General features: G+C 42.0%; 2 protein-coding genes across 9 annotated transcripts in view; both read right to left on the bottom strand.

Moving 5' to 3' along the window:
- jakmip1 (janus kinase and microtubule interacting protein 1) overlaps positions 1 to 19,979 on the bottom strand; it is a 39,438-nt gene that overhangs the window by 1,471 nt on the left and 17,988 nt on the right. For 2 of the 8 annotated variants that reach the window (XR_011520669.1, XR_011520670.1), the window contains exons 9-25: positions 19,674 to 19,733; positions 18,520 to 18,648; positions 18,251 to 18,379; positions 18,051 to 18,134; positions 17,147 to 17,209; positions 15,705 to 15,803; positions 14,910 to 15,011; positions 14,762 to 14,815; positions 14,626 to 14,691; positions 14,444 to 14,512; positions 14,211 to 14,288; positions 13,196 to 13,405; positions 12,307 to 12,372; positions 12,082 to 12,158; positions 11,473 to 11,997; positions 11,077 to 11,186; positions 10,749 to 10,936 (exon numbers count right to left, since the gene is read on the bottom strand). Coding sequence is in view for 6 of the 8 variants with exons in the window: in XM_015945757.3 (XP_015801243.3) it covers positions 1,766 to 1,894; positions 1,964 to 2,017; positions 2,114 to 2,244; positions 2,978 to 3,548; positions 3,714 to 3,932; positions 4,064 to 4,576; positions 4,657 to 4,713; positions 4,812 to 4,934; positions 5,551 to 5,667; positions 6,722 to 6,877; positions 6,997 to 7,083; positions 7,163 to 8,599; positions 8,682 to 9,158; positions 9,312 to 10,172; positions 10,348 to 10,410 (4,995 nt within the window). In the remaining 2 variants the exon portion in view is untranslated. Of the gene's footprint in view, positions 1 to 1,719; positions 1,895 to 1,963; positions 2,018 to 2,113; positions 2,245 to 2,977; positions 3,549 to 3,713; positions 3,933 to 4,063; positions 4,577 to 4,656; positions 4,714 to 4,811; positions 4,935 to 5,550; positions 5,668 to 6,721; positions 6,878 to 6,996; positions 7,084 to 7,162; positions 8,600 to 8,681; positions 9,159 to 9,311; positions 10,173 to 10,347; positions 10,464 to 10,747; positions 10,937 to 11,076; positions 11,187 to 11,472; positions 11,998 to 12,022; positions 12,159 to 12,306; positions 12,373 to 13,195; positions 13,406 to 14,210; positions 14,289 to 14,443; positions 14,513 to 14,625; positions 14,692 to 14,761; positions 14,816 to 14,909; positions 15,012 to 15,704; positions 15,804 to 17,146; positions 17,210 to 18,050; positions 18,135 to 18,250; positions 18,380 to 18,519; positions 18,649 to 19,673; positions 19,734 to 19,979 lie in introns of those variants that run through there. The other 6 variants (XM_015945757.3, XM_015945774.3, XM_015945783.3 and 3 more) reach the window with 6 other exon arrangements.
- On the bottom strand, positions 18,655 to 19,644 carry LOC139070001 (uncharacterized). The gene has a single exon (XM_070551528.1). It carries the CDS (start codon positions 18,960 to 18,962, stop codon positions 18,789 to 18,791), a length of 174 nt encoding a protein of 57 aa, XP_070407629.1. The 5' UTR covers positions 18,963 to 19,644; the 3' UTR covers positions 18,655 to 18,788.

Genomic DNA, 19,979 nt, shown 5'->3' with positions numbered 1-19,979 from the left:
CCGAAGTAACAACCGTTAGGTTTGTGAGAGTAAGAAGTTTGGGGAAGTATAGACAGCTCAAAAGTTAGTGTGTGTGGCTTCATCACACTTGGTAAACATTGTAAAATCTCCAAAACAGGAAAATAATTACAAAACATAAACCTCAATATACTCCAAAACCTTTTGTGACCTGTTTAAACTTAAAAGTTGTTTCTGCTGTAAAATCTGTCTTGAGTAAAGATGGAGGGTTTTCTTCTAAACGTCAAAGGACCAGCGGTGGCTGGAAATCCAGCACCTTCAAGCATGCTAGCTGTTTACTGTCACAGACACAATAAACTTGGTGATGGTGATTGGCCAAACAATTCTTCAGTTCTCTCTAGCAACCAATTGTGATTGGTTGTTTAGCTGCAGCTCAGGGGCCCCAGTAGTGATGCTAGTGAGTCTGGAAATGCACAGTTTAATAATAATAATAATAATAATAATACATTTTATTTCAAGCACCTTTCAAAACTCTCAAGGTCACTTTACAAGTGCAGGTACATACAAGAAGAAAAAAATAATAAAAAAACACCAATACAAATAAATACATAAAACAATCAAGATAAAATAAAGGAGCTAAGACTAGATAAAAATGTAGGAATGGAGGATTTCAGTTGCTAGGCTAGAGAAGGGTTGGAGAAGGAGTGTAGTTATGGTGGATAAACCAAGCGGAACATATGAGTTTTGAGTTGGGACTTAAAGGTTGAGAATGAGTTGATATTGCGGACGTCAGACTGAAGGCTCTGGCTCCAGTGTTACTGAGGCGAATACGGGGAACAGATAAGGAAACGGAGGATGATGATCGAAGCGAGCGAGTGGGAGTGACGACATGGATGAGATAAGAAATGTATGGAGTAGCGAGATTGTGGATGGCTTTGAAAGTGTACAGAAGAATTTTAAAGTCAATTCGGTATTTAACAGGGAGCCAGTGAAGTTGGTGCAAAGCAGGAGAGATGTGATCGTAGATGGAGGTCTTGGTGATTATACGGGCGGCGGAATTCTGGACCAGCTGAAGTTTATTGAGTGACTTTAGGGGGAGACCGGAGAGGAGGGCATTACAGTAGTCGATGCGGCTGGTGACAAGACTGTGAATCAAAATAGCAGCAGTGTTGGCTGAAGGAGGGGCGGAGTCCATTAATATTGCGGAGATGGAAGTAAGCAGTTTTTGTAATATTGTTGATGTGAGGTATGAATGACAAGGTGTTGTCCAAAATGACGCCCAAGCTCTGGGCTTTAAGGGTAGGGGAAAGTGTGGTGTTATCGAAGATAAGTGAGAATGAACTGATCTTGGAGAGGGAGGACTTGGGGCCGGTGAGGGGGATTTCTGACTTGTCACTGTTAAGCTGACGGAAGTTGGAAGAGAACCAGAATTTAACTTCAGAGAGACAAGAGTTTAATGAGAGACCGCTGTTTAAAATGATGTGTAAATTTAACCAGTGAAAGTCAGATATTGCTTTTCAACCACGCTTCAACTGAATTATTTTAAAAAACTAAACTCAAAAATAAACTACTTTCACAATTGTTTTTATTCTCCCGTTACATCAGGGAGTGTGTCGTCCTAGCGCCCCCTATGAATGAGCCGGTACTGTATAGGTCACTGTTCCTGAGCCAGCAGCATGTTTAGATGATTATTTAAAGTTCTGCCCCTGTAATGAATGTTTTCTTTACAAACAGACAGAACACAATTTGCAGTAATGTTACCTGCTGATCTGTGTCACTGGGAGGGCTGCTTTAATCCGGCTTCAAATCACCTCTGCTCTGATCTGTTCAAAGTGGTATAAATGAGTTGGACGCTGTTTGAGGGCAGACCGTTAGAGCCCAGAGTCTGGATACTGATGTGGACTGGGACACTAAGATCGACGTTTTCCAGGATGCACTGTGAACAAATACATGATTTGTACAGCCTGTGTGTATGTTTATGGTAATATGATGAATGATTTCATACCTTGGTGCATGCTGAGCTCATCACTGATTTGTGGAAGTCTCCATTCACAAACACCTGAAAAAATAAATAATTAGAACAAGGCAAACGAGACACATTTAAAACAATGAATCCAGACTAAGTTAGCACCAAAGTGCCTTTCACTCTGCTTACTCTGTATCCATACACGAACGTGCCGTTACTGCAGCCCAGTTCGTCAAGTAGCGGCCTCTGCCAGCCAATCAGGAGGCTGCTCTGACCCACTCTTTTAATAACTTCAACAGAGCGGACCTCAGCTGGAGATTCTGAAATGATTAAACAAGGAACATTGTGCACACACACTTAAACTCTATTTCTGCATGGAATCACATCCCGCCTCCATCACTCAGATTCGTCAACAACAAACAAATAAAACAAGGACATAAAAAGGTATATTTAGAACTTACTAATGAGGCCAAACGATACATTAAAACATAATAACCATAAACTGCTGTGTGTGTTGTGTGGGCAATAAACTGGAAATCACCAAACAGCTAGAATCTGCACTGAAGCATTTTCATTAATAAAACAGACAGGCACAGAGGAAAGGCCTTATTTAGATGCAGTGTAATCAGATCATAGCAGTGAGCAAAGAAAAACCAATAATCTACAGTAATACACTGCTACATCATGCACAGAATAATGCATAAAACACACAAACATGTTATTCTCATAACAAAAATAGGCTTTTCAGCGTGTTGGATGCTTTTCTTCAAACAGAGCTTTAGGATAACTTTTCTTTTTTTTTACATTTTTGGTCATCTATTCCAGTTTTCTCTTGGCTTCAATGTGTTTTTGAGTCAAATAAAATCCTTCCTTCAGTCCCTCATGACTATGAATTTAAACCAAATCCCTTGCAGATCTTTTGTAAAGTCTGAATCTGGTGAATCACAGCAGAAAGAGCTTTAGAGGAATCGCCGAAGCGGGCAGTCAGCTTAACATTTGTAGAACGGATGAATTTATTTAACCGCCCTCTAGAAGCTGTTTTGTAAAAGTTACCTGGTTTGGGTCTTGAAGTCTTTTCCAGGGAAGTGGTGGCAGACCTTTTGGATTGATCTAAAGAGGAATGAGCGGACTGAGAGCGTAAAGCAAAGCTATCAGGAGTCAGAGCAGCACTGTCTGCTTTAGAGGTCATGACAGAAACATTGGAATTAGGGAAAGTTGGTGTGTTCAGCATAGATGCTGCTTGTGTAGCATTGGAAACATCACGAACAGTGGTCACTTTCTTAGTCTGCTTCGGCTTCGTCACATGAGTGGCTTCATATGAGTTTATTTTGTCTTTACTGGGAGTCGGGCTGACAAGAGCAAAGTCAGAAGAGCTGGAATGAGTTTTAAAACCATCCACTTTAAGGTGATGGTTAGTGAACATGCTGCTCATATTAGCAGATCTAGATGCAACTGCATTAAAAAGAGTCACGGATTTGTCAGAGGAGGCAGGTTTAGCTGGAACTACAGAGGGGAGGTGCTGAAGAGTGTAGGAAAGGTGTTTTGTTGTGTTGGCTGAATTTAGGTCAGCTTGGGCTGAAAGGGACATCCTGGGCTCCTGTCCTCGTCCTCTGCTCTCTGGTGCCTTTCAGAGAAGAGAAGCAGATGTGAAATAAACAAAGACGTCATAAAAATAGTTTTATATGTGCCAGAAAGTCAAAAGTCCGAATCAAGCCTCAGATTTAGACTATTTTGTAGATTATACAGTATTTTAATCTTGTGTTGAGATGTTGATAAATCCTGAGAGTACCTGAAAGTTGCTGATCAGGGTCTTCTGCAGCTGTTCATGAAGGTTGATAATCTTCTCAGGACTACTCAGCCTCCTGCTGGGATTGACCCGTGGGCAGGAGAAGAGAGGAGTGGGACTTTTACCCCGACTGATCACTTCTGGGGAGGACTTTTGATTTATGTTCAAATGCTGAAATCCTGACTTCTCTGGCAGATTATTTAGTCCACTAGCAGGACACAGCTGTGATGGGATTAAAAACAAAAAGGGTGTGTGAAGATTAATGTCCAGTTGTGAGTAAAAATCATCACCAAAAAAAAAAACTTTAACATTTGAAAAAACACAAAACATGATTCTAAGATGTATGATCTCACCTGTAACATATCTGTGCTCATGTCGTCCTTCAGTGGGACAAATGAAGACACAGGGACACTTGGACACTCTAGTACAGGTGATGTTGGCCCAGGTGAGGTTTTCTTTAGTGTTTCAGCTGCTGCCTGAAGATTTGCTGAAGTCTCAGTTGCAAATACTGAAGAATATTTCTCTCCTTCGCCCCACTGAGATTCAGACTCAGCTGAGACGCCGTCTTGTTTGCTCACACAGATCGAAACAATGGGGCAGGTTTCATCACGTGTGAATCTGTTGCAGCAGTGGTGAAATTTAGAAATAAAGTCTTGTGTAAACTCACTGCAGCAGTTTTGGGTCTGCATGTAGCTGCCTGGTGTAAACGCTGCAGCGTATTCCTGCAGAGCTGCGTCACTGAGCAGATGCTTGACTTGTTGTGTGAGTCTGGGGTCCACACACACCTGTTTCTGCATGGACTTCATCATCTCCACTAACAAGCAGTTCCTCTGCTGACACTTCAGCACCAGGCAAGACAGCTTGGCCTGTTGTTGGAAAATGTATCAGTGACTGAAACAGCAAAAGCAACAAAGCAGGAGAGATGGGAATTTCAAGGTTTCCTCACCTTTAAAGGAGCTATTTCCACATCTGTTTGGCTTTTTCGTTTAAGAAGTGAATCATACTAAAAACATAATTACAAACAAAGACATTTCTGATAATCATAAAGCCACAATCTAAAATTAAATACTAAAAAAGCTCAATGATCAATTAGATACCCACCTTAGCTCTGATGTCATCATAACGGGCCCTGAGGGAGATAAAGGCAGCGTTCGCATCCTCCCTGCTGCTTCTGCCTCGTTTCAGAGCGATATACTCAGAGTTCAGTTCCTCCAGAGCCACACTCTTTAAGGTCACACACACACACACACACACACACACGCGCGCACACACACACACACACACACACACACACAGGAAAACGAATAAATGCCTAGAACAAAGATGATGTATAAAACCAATATAAAAACCTGTTTCATCTTCCCAGGTCTTGTGAATGGAATTAAACTTTAAGGATATAGAACTCAAAGAAAACAGATTGGAATAAATACACCAAAGAAGTAAAATAACATTTGATACTCTATATGTATGAATAGGATGTCACTTGGGGTTGTCAAACTTGAATATATGACTCAAAAAGCAGTTTTGCAGAAGCTTGAATTGGACTGTGACACCAGTGTCACCACAGGTCCTTAATAAAGGATGGGCTGTGTGGGTATTTGAATTGTTTACTGAGATTTTTCACACTACAAATAACGTGAAAAGAGACATTTGATCAGCTTGTATCTGGAGAATTTTACACGAGTCAGTAATTTGACTTAAGGTCAATTTAAACAAACTCGCCATATTCTTATTATTCTGGTACATCGATCTTAAATTAATGGCTCGTGTCTGGTAAACATCACCCATGAGAGTTGTTTTTCAACAAAACAGCCAGAAAGAGTACAAAAACAACCATCACCTTAGCTTTGAGTTGGGCGGTGAGGATGGTGTTCTGCTCATCAGTTTGGGCCTTCAGGGACAGAGCATTATTCTTTTCTCTCAGCAGGACAGTCAGTTTGTTCTGCAGCTCCTTCCCCTACAGGAGGCACAGACATTAGTGAGGTCTAATAACTCATCTCCTTGTTTGGGTTTGCATCTTGAGGAAAACAACAGGAAGTAACATCCAGACTCTTCCAAAACACCCCCAGCTAACACATGGAGGTGAAGAGAAGACTTAACAGAAAAGGGACTAGAAATTTCGAAAGTGTAACTCAAGTGTGAACCTGAGGTTAAAACTGTGTCACCTGCAGATGTGCACATTATTAGTAAATGGGTGGATAGATAGATATTTCATTTAGTCATCCTCAGGGGGAGAGCCACATAGTTCAGCCAGAGTGTGATATTTTAATATTACACATAATCTCCTACACTAAAAACAGAGTCACTATGGAGGTGCACCACTGGCTGCAGCCACAAAATGTTAAACTTGTCTTGTAATAAAACGTAACTCGATTTTTTTTTACAGATAGTTTTATTTACATCACTGCTGTGTCTCACTGCAAAGAAAATAGCACACACCTGCCTGCCCTGGATGGCACTCGCTGCCTTCGAAAAACCACAAACATCCTAAAGGATTCAACCCATCCTGCTAACCATCTCTTCAAACTTCTTCCGTCTGGTAAACGATACAGGGCAATAAAAGCATGCACCACCAGGCTGGCGAACAGCCTTTATGCACGAGCCATCACTGAACTGAATGTTGCTGCTGCCACACCAACAGTGATTCTGCTGGATAATTAGTGCACTGCAGCATCTTTATAGTAAGCTAGTTAACTCTGATACTTCAGCATGTGACTGTTTACATTTACATTATGTTTACTTTAAATTTCAGTTTTTTGTTTAGAGTTATCTGGCTGTGCAAAAGGTGTGTGTGTGTGTGTGTGAGAGAGAGAGAGAGAGAGAGAGAGAGAGAGAGAGAGAGAGAGAGAGAGAGAGAGAGAGAGAGAGAGAGAGAGAGACTCCTTATGTGAGCTGTCTTTAGTGAGCACAAAGTCAATTTTGTTCTGCATCTGTGCAATGACAATAAAGTGATCTCGAATCTTATAAAGACTTGAGATACTTTGACAGTTCCTCTACACTTGGTGAGGTACCTGCGCTGTGAGGCTCTTGTTGTCCTTCATGAGGTCTTCCATCAGACCGACAGACTCAGTCAGTCTGATCACCTGCTCAGACGCCTGACATGCTTTTCTCTCTGCCTCGCCACACCGGGCTTCAGACTCGGAGAGCTCTGTGTGCAAACTCTTGTTCTGAACACAAGCATGAATTTCGATTAGAAAAGCTTTCAATGATATGTGTGTGATGTGTTGTTCATAATTAACAAAAAAAATTCTCTACTTTTAGGTAAGCTGACCCGACCTACACTCACCTCTGAGTGCATCCTGTCCAGTTCCTGTTGGGATTTTTGTAGTTCTGCTCTCAAAGCTTCAATCTCCTCCATCAGGCCATTTTGTTTCTGTTAGCCATCAAAACCGCGTTATATAGTGTGGCCCAACAATGACCTGAACAGCATGCACAGATTTCACTCTCCATACCTGTGGAAACGCATCTCCATGGTTTCTGGTATCACTTCCTGGCGCGGTGTGATCTCCGGTCCTATCATGCGTCTTTCCTGTGATGTCATCAGCACTGCATAAATCTAGTGGCTGCTGCATTTGAATGAGGGGAGTCTGATGGCTGTGTCTTTCCTCTTTTAAATCCAGGATTTGCTGCATGAGGAGGTTTTCCTCTTGCCTCAAGCAGTTGATGGAATGCTCTATTTTTCCTCTTTCTTTCTTCAAATTGCTGACTGACAGCATCAGTTGGTCGTGGTCTTCTTTTAAAGTGAGATTTAGTTTTTTCTGGTCTCTTTGTTCAGTCAGACACCTGAGAGAATCAGCTAGTTGGTCTCTCTGTTCTTTAAGATGAAGCACTGTTTGGCTCAGCTGATCATTTTCTGTCTGCAAACCTTGCAGAGATTGCATGATTCGATCTCTCTCTTCTTTTTCGCTTGAGAGTGATTCCATCACTGTCTCTTTTTTTCTTTGAAGAGCAGATAAAGACTCGTTTAGCTGCTCATTTGCTTCTTTTAGGCCACTAACAGACTTTAAAAACTGCTCTCTCTCATCCTTCAGCCCGCAGACTGCCCTGCTCAGTGACTCTCTCTCTTGTCGGAGGCTGGCCAGAGACTGACAGATGTTATCTTTCTGCTCCTTCAGAGCCCAAACTGCACGAGTTAGCTGGTGTTTTTCTTCCGTCTGCGTTTGGACTGACAGAGTGACTTCTTTCTGCTGCTCTCTGAGAAAACCAATGCTGGCAATCAGCTCTTCCTGCTCTGATCTGAGGCTCTGGATTGAGCTGGAGAGCGGAGCCACTTGTTCAGTCAGTGAATCAACATGGTCGCCAGTCTGTGTGCTGGTTTGTAATAACTCAGGCTGATTTTTACATTGACAACAAGATGACAGGGATGTGGTCAAATCGTTAACTTCTTGACGGAAAACTGAAGATTCTTCATCTTGTCCTTTCAGCACTCTAGAAACTACACCATCCGCATGTTCTTGTTTGTTGTATAAAAACATTCCTGATATTCCAGCTGAGTGTGCACGTTCCCACTGGCCTCTATGCTGCTGCTTAACCTGTGATTCTGCTTTTACATCTTCTAACTTCTGCTGAAGCTCCATGATGGTATTTAGATCATCCTCCGTCTTCTTGTTTAGTTCAGAGATTAAACTGGCCTGTTCTTGGTTATCATGCTCCAGTCTGACACCATCCTGCTTCATCCTAGAGATACTTTCCCTCAGCTGGGTCTGTTCCTTAGCAATTTCCTTCTCTCTGAACTCAATGTGAGCCAACAGCTCCTGGATCCTTTCTGCCAAGGCTCGGTTTTCCTGATTTAAGGCCTGAACGAGGTCATCTTGAGCAGGAACTGCATCATCCCTGGCAGAAAGTGACAGGTGATGATCATCTCTGTCAAAGGTGGATGGTGTGATTATCTGTATAGAAAGGTAAAGTAGAGTTAGCGCTGTATTAAAGCAAACCTTCCACAGCTTTAGAAACATTTACCAGAGCTAATACCTGTTCTCTTGATGACCACTGTTCTGCTGCCTGCTGCTGCTCCTCTGCACTCCTCCTGAGCTGTAACTTCAGCTGAGTGTTCTCCTGAGTCATGGTCTCCAGCTGCGCCTGTGTCTTCTGAAGAAGCTCCTCCAGCTGCTCACGTTCCTCTCGAAGAGCATGATGATCTTCTCCAAATCCCAAGCTCTGAAACGCCTCTCTGAGGGCATCAGACTCCTCACTGGGATTTTCCTCCATGTTTCCCAGTTTAAAATCATTTAAGAACTCCGTAGTGACAGAAAGTGGCTGGAAATCAGTTTTGGGTTTAAAGCTCAACTGGTTTAAAGGATTCAGAGAATCACGCTTTGCTTCAGTTTTGGCGGATGAGAAATAATTTTGTCTGTTGTTCTGAAGGTGCTCTGCTGCATTCTGGTGGTCAACAGGTGAAAGTGCACAAGCATGATTATGGTCTTGGTTCTTGCCAGCAGTTTGCTGCGCCTGCAGAAAAATCAGAATATATTAGCTAGTGTGAAACAAAAGCTAATACAACATTGTTTAATTTAACTGTTACTTTCATTTAACAACAATGATACTCAGAAGAAAACAGAGACCAAAAGCAGAAGATGCAACAGCAGCAGAAGAAGAAAATACCTCTCCCAAACCGCCAGAGGACTTTCTTACAGTAGAGACATCTGAAGGAGTAGTTAAGGGCACAACTGGACTACAGCTAGCTCGGGGTCTCGTGCTCTCAGGTTTTGTAGATGACTGAAGAGGTGTTGGATCTACATTCCCGAAGATCTGCTGGAGTTTCTGATTCTCGCCTCTTAGATCTTCCACCTCCTGCATCAGGAAGCTCTCAGACAGTCTCAGCTGATGAATCTCTGCCTTCATGTCCTCCACTTTACCACCCAGGAAGTGGCTATTCTCCTGGGCCTCCTGGAGCTGCTCCAAGAGCTTCCTCCGCTCCGTCAGCCCATCCTCTTCTCTCTCCAATAGCACCTTGAGATCCTCCTGCAGGCTGATGATGAAGCTTTGCAGCCTGGGCTCATTCGAAGCCTGTTTTGCATCTTTGCTTCCTCCTTGATCAACATCTGTCTCCAACTTCCCCTCATTAGCCTTTGACCTTTCTTCCCCAACATCTGGCAGCCATTGCTTCTTCCTCTCTTCTTTTTTCTCCTCCTCTCCCTCACCCTCTCCTCTCATAGAGGGCAGCTTGTCTTGTTCTTCTGGTCGTGTCACGGTCCTGGCTGTAATTCTGGCGGCTCTGATTGTTGCTGTTCCCGTGGCGGCGCTGACAGTCATGTCAACAAGCTGCTTCTCTAAAGTGTAGATGCGATTCTGGAGAGCCTGCTCTCTGTCCTGGGCCAGGCTGAGCTTGTGTTGAAGTTGGACTTTAAAGTTCTCAAAATAGTGGGACTGACGACTCATCTCTTCCTCTTTGGCTTTCAGTTGCCTCTGACAGCGCTGCAGCCGCTGCCTCCATAGCTGCTCTGTCAGCTCCTTCTCTTGGGTCTGAGTAAAAGAGATGATATAAATAAAGTTCAACTACTAAAATGATCACATCTCTCGTTGTTTTGAAGCTATTTCAGAGTAAAGAGTAAAGAACAAACGGTTAGTCATGACATGTGTGAAGTTATTTCTCCAGTCATTTCTGGACTAACAACTTGTTCTGTTTTGGTAGACTTACCATGGTTCTGACCTCCTCTCTGAGTTTGTGGAGTCTTTGGTCTAGCCTCTGGGAGAGCTGCATGCTGGGGAGATGGAAGGCAGAAGCTCACTGTTGACGCCTGGACCACTTGCTCTCTGATCCCAAAACAGAAGTGAAAAACCAGATAAACTTAAACAACCTCATCTTAACTACTCTGAACTAAAATTGCATATTAGCATAAAGTTTTAAAGCTTTTTCAGATCGAAAATCTGCACAAGATAAGCTTCATTCCTCCTGCAAACTGTACGCTCGCATCCATGTGGATGGTGGAGCGATGTGTATCCGATACGTGATATCATCATGACCAAACGTGAGTATGTAGCAGGTGTGTGTGTGTGTGTGTGTGTGTTACTGGATGCCCTCTCCCTCTAGATCTCACCTGTTCCTCAGGTGACTGTCAGACTGAATGGCGAAGCTTGTTTCTGCTCCAGGACCTCCCCTCTGTTACCCAGAACTTGTAAGTCCGTGTCGGTCTCTATAGAGTCTGTTGTCATGGTAACCGAACTGCTTCTGAAACCTGCAGCGTCTGTTCAGGTCATGTGATCACCCACTGAACAGCCTTTTGACACTGAGAACAAAAACAAACGAACAGAAGTAACAAAAGTCATAAAAGAGGTTGGATGACCTTTCAAGGTTGCAGGTGTGCTTAAATCCTCAAAAGCAAAAACACTAATGAGCACAGACCGAAGATCATTAAAATACACTTACAGTCATTTATTATTCACCGTGTCAACAGCTTGACAGCAAGTCACTGAAAACGAGTATCTCTCAGGTTACCCCACCTCTGCATCCTCCTCGCTTTGATGTCACCACATGTACTAAAGGTTCAAATGAAATGTGTTTGTGTTTACATTTAATCATCACCCAGGGCTGGAAATGTAAATGACTAGCCTAAAGACAGGAAACTGTGAGACTTTGTACTTTAGGTTGGAAAAAACAAGCAAGACACAGTTTGTCAAGCACGTGACTCAACAGCCACACACGTTTGTGGATGAGAGGTTTAGTATAATGACAAGTGTCAGGTTACAGATTTGAGTTTGTTAAATAGTTACAGGTTATTTACTCATCTGTTTCTTGGTAAAATATTTAAACTTAAATACTAACCTGGATGAGTTTTTCACTGATTGTTGAATCTTCCTTCCAGTAGTGATGAGATTTCAGTCGGTTCAGTGTATTTAGTCACACTCCTGTTTCCTTAGCAACGCCACAGATCCTCCACCAAGAATCCAAGTCCATTTGGCACCCAGCCATCATTGAAACCTCTATTCCCCTTCTCCCCTCTCTCCACCTCTTCTTTTCCACTGGGCATTCCTGTAGCCGAGGCTGTGGTTTCCCTCCACTCCAGTAAAATCCTCAAATTTAGACATTCCTCTGATTAAATCCATGCTTTCCTCTCCCAAAAAGTGTTAAAGTGTCCAAAAGCCACCAAAGTGAAGGTTCTTATAAATAATTTCACTTTAACTCTGTGTTTATATACAGTTATTTCATAAATTACTAACATGTCTGCATTCCAGGTAAGGGTCTTCTGCAAAGTGCACGTTTATCAAAAAGGCCATAAGGTTTTCTGTTTCTAAATAATAAAAAAAAACAATTACGCGTGTTCATCCTTGTGCCTCAGCATCCTAACATCTACAAGAAAAGCAAAACCTTTGTCATAATGAGCGTATGTGTTCAGGGCTGAGCGTGGATCAGACCAAACAAGTCAAAGTTTACCTGATGAGAGCTGATGGTCATTTTCATTAAGGCCAAATAATAAATGCTAAAGAGAAAAACAAAAAGAGGAACAAAAACTAAAGGAGAACAGGGAGAGAAAGAAGAGAAGAGGGGATGTCAAAATGGGTTCAAAAACCACAAGATCAGAAATAAATAATAACATCTAACACGTGTTCAAGTCCTTCACAGAGAAAACACAAAGTTAGTAAAGTTCTGAAATTGTACCTTTTCCTCTATGTCTTTTATTTGTCTCTTTTGCAAGTCAATCCTGTCCTCCAGCTCTCTAATCCTCTGCAACACAAAAACAATAGGTGTTAGCTGGTCAGAATGGGTTAAAAACACAAATCTACATGAAAACTTAGTCGTAAACAATAACATAAGACTTTATTATTGTTTTACTCTAAATAAACTGTCCTTCCTTTCTCTAGTGTTGTGCCTTCACTGTAGATGTGCGAGTTAAGATGGCAGCTGATAGTGAATAGACAACATAAATGACTCCATCTTAGCTCTGCTTTGTTCCTGAGATATCTGTGACCTTCAGTAGCTACACACACACACACACACACACACACACACACACACACGGGCAGGCCTCACACACCTATTTGTTATTTTACTTTGAAAAAACTAACAGAATTTTAAACCCGTCTACCAAACAGATCCACTTATGTGACCTCCTATAACCTGACTTCTATCAGTCGTTTGGGTTAGTGGTGTGTTTATGACGAGACAGAAGTATTTCTGAAGTCTACAGTATGTCAGATTAAAATGAACTTAAATGAAGTTTGGGATGTTGATGTGATCAATGACAACAAGAAAACAAACCATGTGTGTGAAACTACAGGCACTATTAGGAAGTGTAGGTACTAAACTCACAGTGAAACATACACACACACACACACACACACACACACACACACACACACACACACACACATACACATGCACATATGTATTTTTCTCCTCCACTGCTTCATTTGCTCTTACAGACTTACAGGAGCACACACAGGGATACTGCATCTTTTTACAGCACCAGAGCTCTGGTGGGGTTTGAGGTGACAGACTGAGGACGGGCAGGACTCAACAACCTGACTGGGTTTGTTTTGGACCTTACCTGCTGTGCCTGCTGTAGGAGCTCCATGCGCTCCTGTAAGATCTGACTGTCATACTGCCGGCTCTGCCGGAGAATCTGACGCCGCAGCTTGTCCACAGCTAGCCTCAGCTCCTCCCTCTGCCTGTCTGTCAGCGACTCGGCCACCGCACGGCATGCCGGCTGCTCCTGCTGCAGAGCGCTATACAGCGTGGCCTCCAGCTCCTCGATCCTCTGCACAACCAGCCATACACACACAGATACACAAACACACACACACCCACGAGTGTGCACATGCACATGCAGAACATTATTGGCATGCAGAAGCAGGCACATTGGGGCACATACAGACAAAAACACAAATGCACACACAAACATACACACGACTGTGACCATGGCAGAACACTGTTCCACTTTATATTGGTGACAATTCTGTTTGAAAACAAACTCATTTGTTCTCCACTTAAACAAATCCTATAAACAACAATACTACAGAAAAAACACTATACCAGTGAAAACTATTGACTATGATCAAAAGTCATCCTTTAAAATGGTTTAAGGAAAATGACTCTGAGCCTAACCCGTTTCTATGGCTACCGTGTTAGCACATAAGAAAGACCATGATTTAAAAAATTAACATGATAATAAACATATGTGGTTGAGTCATCTTTACATTCAGTTTAATCCAAACTGAGTAACATCGTCATGATTCTGATCTTTGGGTTTTCTACAGAGTAAATAAGTGACCCACCAGCCAACTCTGTGGATCAGAACAATTACATCATTCAGATTTCTGTGAGAAAAGATGCAGTATCCCAACAAAATGTGACAAATCTCTACTTCATGGAACATGAATGTTGTATTTATGATCATTAATGGGGTCCCAAATGCTTATGTGTCATGCAGAAATGACAATATCCCACTCATCATCACGAGCCGCTGTGCTCTTTACACAACCCTAACCAAACTGTACGAGTTTGCCTTATTTCATGTAAAAAGTACATAAGTACAGCAGGTAATGCAAATCCAGGACTCCTACCATGTAAGCCTGATCCAAGGCCTGCTTCCTGTAATCCAGCTCCTCCTCCAGGAATCCCTTCTGCTTACTGAACAACTCCTGCAATAACAAAAATCACAGTCTAAATTATCATGTCATGTTAATCTGAAACCTGATATTAAAAATATAGAATTGTTGATTCATGTAATTTTCTTAATAAACGTCAACTCAGAGATTTGAAATAAGTAACAGGTGTTTTTTAATTTTTTTCTCACCTTGTCGTTTTCCAGGTCGATCATCTTCTGCGTGAGGGCGGCCTCTGTGCTGTCTATCTGCTTCAACCACTGCACAAAGAGACAGGCAGCACATTTCCTCTAAATTGTTAAATGAGGTGTAAACTTCAATAAAAGGACATGTCCACAGAGTGGCAGCAAACACAAGAACATGTTGAGTTCACCTTCTCACAGAGTGAGATCACTGTTCCTGCCTGGATCACTGCAACTTGCTCCTCATTTCTGAGATTCTGCAGGACATAACCACAACGAGTTAGGTCTCAATTTATTTAAAAACTGGTGAAGTGGGATCTAACTTACTCCATTATCCCCCAGAATATCCAGCTTTTTCATCAGCTCAGGAATGATTACATCCTGTACGGATGAAGATCGGGACATGGTATTAATATGGTGGCGTATAAGGGAGCCTTACAGTAAATAATAAGCCTCTTTAATCAGGGACTTTAACCTTCACTCCCTCTTGGTGGCAGTAGATCTGCAGGGCGCTGCTGCTGTTCTCAGGAAATGCCGACATGTGGAAATTCAGGGCAGGTGATCGACGTTCCCTTTCCTACGGGAACACCCATGTTAGCATGAAACACTTCTACACAACTCTGGTTTGTAACAACAAAGATGAGCAGTGAGAATGATAGTTATACTGATATTAAATAACAGTGTGGAGGGTGAAATGGGAGGGGATGAGGATTTACTTACATGAAACTGAAAATATTGGCCAGGGTCTGCCAAAACGATGGAGTTGTGAAAACCCAAAGACGTTCAAAGGACAAACAAACCGACAGGGATGCATGCTAAAACTCAAAAAGGACTATTTCATTCCTTCTACATAGAGGCAAAACTGCAGCACATAAAAATATATTCAATTATACTCTCTGCTGAAATGAAATTATTCTGTAGCTTCTTCAATATTCATTGAATATTCTATTTTTCTGTTTGAAAAATAAAACAAAATAATACACCATGCATACAAAAAATGGCAAATTAAAGAAACAGATGGTAAACTTAAATATATTTTATTCTAATAAAACATATTCATCTTTACACAACAGCATTCATAAGAAAGATCCAGTCCCATGGTGGGGAGGTACAGCTGCCATGCAGAACAGGGAAACACACACAAAGGAACAGTGAGGGACAAAACTATGGTTGTGTGTTTCATGAGTCACTGTATGTATGTTCTGCGCCTGGTGATGAGACTGTCATTGTCGCCTCCTGGTGACAGTCTGATGGTGGTACAGTCTCTTACTTCCAGTTCCAGCACTCTGAATTCAAGCAGCTCATTTTGGTCTCTAGCGTCCTGAACCTCAGCCTGAAGCCTCGTCTCTGCCTGCAGCAGCGTGCTTATCTACAGGCAAACAAAAACACATCAAAATTGTAGTGCACATACCTCATAAATGTTTTGTTCTTAGATTAAAATAAATAATTCACAACGCGCAGAGAACAAACAGAACTCTGAAATGTCATTCAAAGAATCAACACACATTTTTACTGCTGATTTTAACCAGTTTAAAGGGGCATTATGGAAGTTTGACAGCCAAAACATGTATAGAAATAATAAATGTCTTCTTCACACATTCTCCTGCAATGCCCTGGTCCTGTAGAATGAGCCCTGGCATTTTTACTGTGATTGCCTGTTTTTCTGTAAAATCACAGAAAAAGAGAGCTGCTCGGGTCGAGCAGGCTGCTTCATGCGCGTTCACGCTCAGGCATCGCCCGTAGCGTTTGCTGTCCGTAGCTTTAGCAGCCGAGAGAGAGGTAGTGCCAACTCAGCGACTTTGTCGCTGTTCCTCACGCCTAGTGATGAACCTAGCTACATTTCTGAGGACCCTTAGCTACTTTCTTCTAGATATTTCCTGCAAATTAGCAACAAAATAGCCATTTTCGCTCCGAACCGTTCTTTGAACGTTGTTTCGGCTGTCAGCAAGGAAATAAGAGCTACAGATAGAAAAGATGTTACTGGCGCTTCATCTCATCTAGAAAGACAATGGACTCCAGTGCGGAAGATCCGGGTTTGAATCTAGATGTGAACAAATTTTATTTAGAGTTTATTTTTTACATTAATGGTATATTTTTTACAGTAAGATGCCCACATTTTCATTTGAGACTCGCCGAACGGCATTGAATTCACAGATAAAAAAGATGTGGGTTCAACTTTCATTTTGGAACAATTTTTCAAGCATGGGAAGGGAATGATCTGAGCATGCAGGAAGACTGACCCATCTTAAACCTTTGTCGGCTGTGCTGAAGAGAAAGGTGCAGAACCTAATTATTTAATTAATTAGCTGCGCGTTCTCCTGTCCTCTGTCCTCCGGGCCACACACACACACACACACACACGGAGCTGACTGTCAGCTGTTATTTTCGTTAAGGAGTGTGCACGTATAGCATGCGCGCCCGTGCACGAGCCTACTATTGAAGCTGCCGTTATGCTTTTTGCCTGAGGGGGCAATCGCGAGCATAAAAATTCAAAACTCCGTAAAGTCCCTTTAATAACTATTTTAAATAAAGCCTCACTTTTATCCAGTAAAGTCCTCAAATCAGCTTATGCTCAGGAAAAAATGGATTTAACTAAAGTCAGATTTACAAAAATAGGATACACAATGTTTAGTAAAATCTCTCCAACCCTAGCTGGAGTAAATAAATACATCCTACAGCAACATGTGTTCATATGAACCATCAGTCACCTACCTTATCAAGTAACTCCTTGTTAGTCCTGATCAAGTATTGCTTCTCCTCCACCCACTTTGAATCCTGCCATAACAACCAGACACAACATCAGCAAGAAATGGCACTCAACAGCTATGGGAAGGAAAAGATCCCCAGTGACAGGATGTAATGAACAAAGACGTCAAGAACAGCAACAGCAGCAGCCAAACCGAAACCTGCCATTCTAAAATCCTACAAAAGGACACATGCAAACAGAACATGTTCACAAGATCAAAGCACAGAATACCACCAACACAGGTTTATTGATCCAGACAGGGAAAGCCACCTCTTGTGTAAAAGGGAAAAATTAAATGTTCAAAAGAGTTCCAAGTAGCAGAGGAGCAGAAGACAGTCTGAGTGGAAAGACACCAGTAAGGTCAATCAGAACAACAGATCTGAGCAGAGCCACAGTGGACACTCAACATGCAGTTGTAACAGGAAAATAGATACATCAGATTAAACAGGAAGAACTGATTTGAAAAAAAAATGTTTGCATGAAATAGTTTGGATGCCTAACTAGTTTAACTGTACTCAATTTTAACTAAAACAAGTCTCTTCATGATGACTTTCACATAAAAACGGAACAATTAAAAGGATGAAATAAAAGCGTAGACATCTTGTTTGTTTCTTCAGAATCAAAATGGTTCAAGTCTCTTTACATGAAGCTGAAGATCACCAGCAGCGGCAAAGACAGAAGGTGAAGCAGAGAGCGGAGCATGCAGCCACAGTCGCACATGCAGAAGGAGCATGTCACATGTCACATGATTCTACAACACAGCTGGTCAGCATAGCACCATCCCAGAAGCAGAGCAGCCAAACACACATGCAGGAGGGCCGCTAGGAGCAGGACCAGAGAGCTCCGATCCCCGCTCCCTGTCCTCATTACCTGTCCCCTCTCTGCCAGGGCTTTTTCCAAGTCAGCAACCTTAGCCTGGCAGCTGCTGAGCTCCATCTGCAGCTGCTCACGTGTCTGTGAGAGGAAACATCAGCCATAGTAGTGCAAAAGTATCACATGTTTTTGGCTTTAAAAGTAATATTAATGTCTAACAACAAAAGGAGTGTTACAGCAATGATGCATGTACAAACCCTGGCCTCTCTCTCAGCATCAAGAGAGCCCCCGCTCTGCTCCTGCAGGAGGGCGTATGCCCGCTGAAGAGCCTGGTATTCTCTGGTGAGCTGACGAAAACGAAGCTCTGACTCTTCACGGGAAATGGTCTATGATTAAACAAGGATAAGTCATTCCATTATAACACTTTACTTGTTGGGGAAATCACATATTCCATCCATGTTTAGTAGTACAGGTTTAACCTGCTAATAAACTCAATTCTAGCACTTTCATTAAAACAAATGATCACCTCTTCTAAATCCTCCTCAGGAGTGGCAGGTGTTCGATCGGTCAGGTCGGTGTTGTAAGAGGTCAGAGACGAGGTCTCAGAGTCTATCGACTCCTCATCAAATCCAAAATATGTCTCCACAACATGCCTCTGCAGATGATAAGAACAGAAGACAAAAAACATCCTTAACTAACACCAGCCTCTTTAAATCTAAAGACATTTTAGTGAGGAAACAGATCATCGGTGTTCCATTAAACCTTAAACTACGTTATTCATTGCTGTCCTGTAAATTAGAAGTAAATCTGATCTGATGGCAGCATCTTGTCATTAATCTTTCTACATCTTACATCCTTACCATCATGTTTATAAGTCATCTCCTGGCAACCAGAGAAATAGAGGCAGACAAGGGCACACAGACAAATGAAGGCGGAGAAGTAGAGGACAAGAAGAAGGTATTCTGTCATGGTCGAAAAGTAAAACCGTAAGCTCTCCAAAGACGTTTCTTATTTCTTGCACTAATGGCAGCTCATCTCCAGGGTTTAATCCAGGGCTTCAGAAATCACAAAAAATTAAAACAGCTTTCTCTCAGACTCCCACACAAAAATAGAAAAGCAGACAATGAGGCTTCTGGTTACAGTCAAACCGCGCCTACAAAAGTATTCTCTGCCTTATAAATTCCCTTTAAAAGGAGACAAATTTCCACACATGGGTCCAGAACTCCAGCAGCTATGATTTACTCCGCTCTGCTTATCCAAGTAAAAAAAAAAAAAAAGCTGGATCTAAGAGGAGAAAGGTGGGAGAAACATACATGATGTGCAACTACAAACTCCTCCTCTAAAAGTCCCATGATGCATTAGCTTTAACACACCCTCCCAAATGTTCATGTCAAATATTTAGATTTCACCGCAAACAAAAATATCGAAGATCGAATGTGTTAGTTGTCCTATAATAACAATAAACACAAAATAAATCAAAAATAGAAAAATATTTTATCTAGCTGTGGGAATTGTTCAAACAGGACATGAGTGAATACTCATGCTGTCATCACTTCCCCTGGAGCCCAATTAAACCTAAACATAAACAGACTCTCAGCTGGAGAACAACTCAAGGACAGGGTGGTTGCTTAGTTACACACGGATGCATCAACAGATGGATTAAAACACATGGATGCTTACCTTTGTCAGCTTGGGAGGCTTCCTCCTGCTTTTCTTGTTCATCACCAATTGGTCACGTTCCTACAGACAATCAACATCTTAACATTTGTGTCTAGAATAAAACACACCAGATGTTTCTCACAGGACACAAAATTCAATCAAACCATCAAAATGGATAACAAAAAAGCTTCAGCCAGTAGCAAAACACAAATAACTGACAGAGAATCTTATGAGTCCAAAAATGAATTCATCTTAATAATTTTTCAAAAGGCTGTCATGCTAAGTCACGCCCATCTACTACCATGGGTCCCTGGAAAAGAAAAATAA

The sequence above is a fragment of the Nothobranchius furzeri genome, chromosome 1 (assembly GCF_043380555.1).
Source record: "Nothobranchius furzeri strain GRZ-AD chromosome 1, NfurGRZ-RIMD1, whole genome shotgun sequence".
Taxonomy (NCBI): Eukaryota; Metazoa; Chordata; class Actinopteri; order Cyprinodontiformes; family Nothobranchiidae; genus Nothobranchius; species Nothobranchius furzeri.
Note: the sequence above shows the minus strand (reverse complement) of the source record. Positions and strands in the feature narration are given on the sequence as shown.

What these genes read in the sequence shown, in the direction of transcription:
- LOC139070001 (XM_070551528.1), bottom strand. Translation starts at nt 18,962, where the DNA reads ATGACAGAATACCTTCTTCTTGTCCTCTACTTCTCCGCCTTCATTTGT.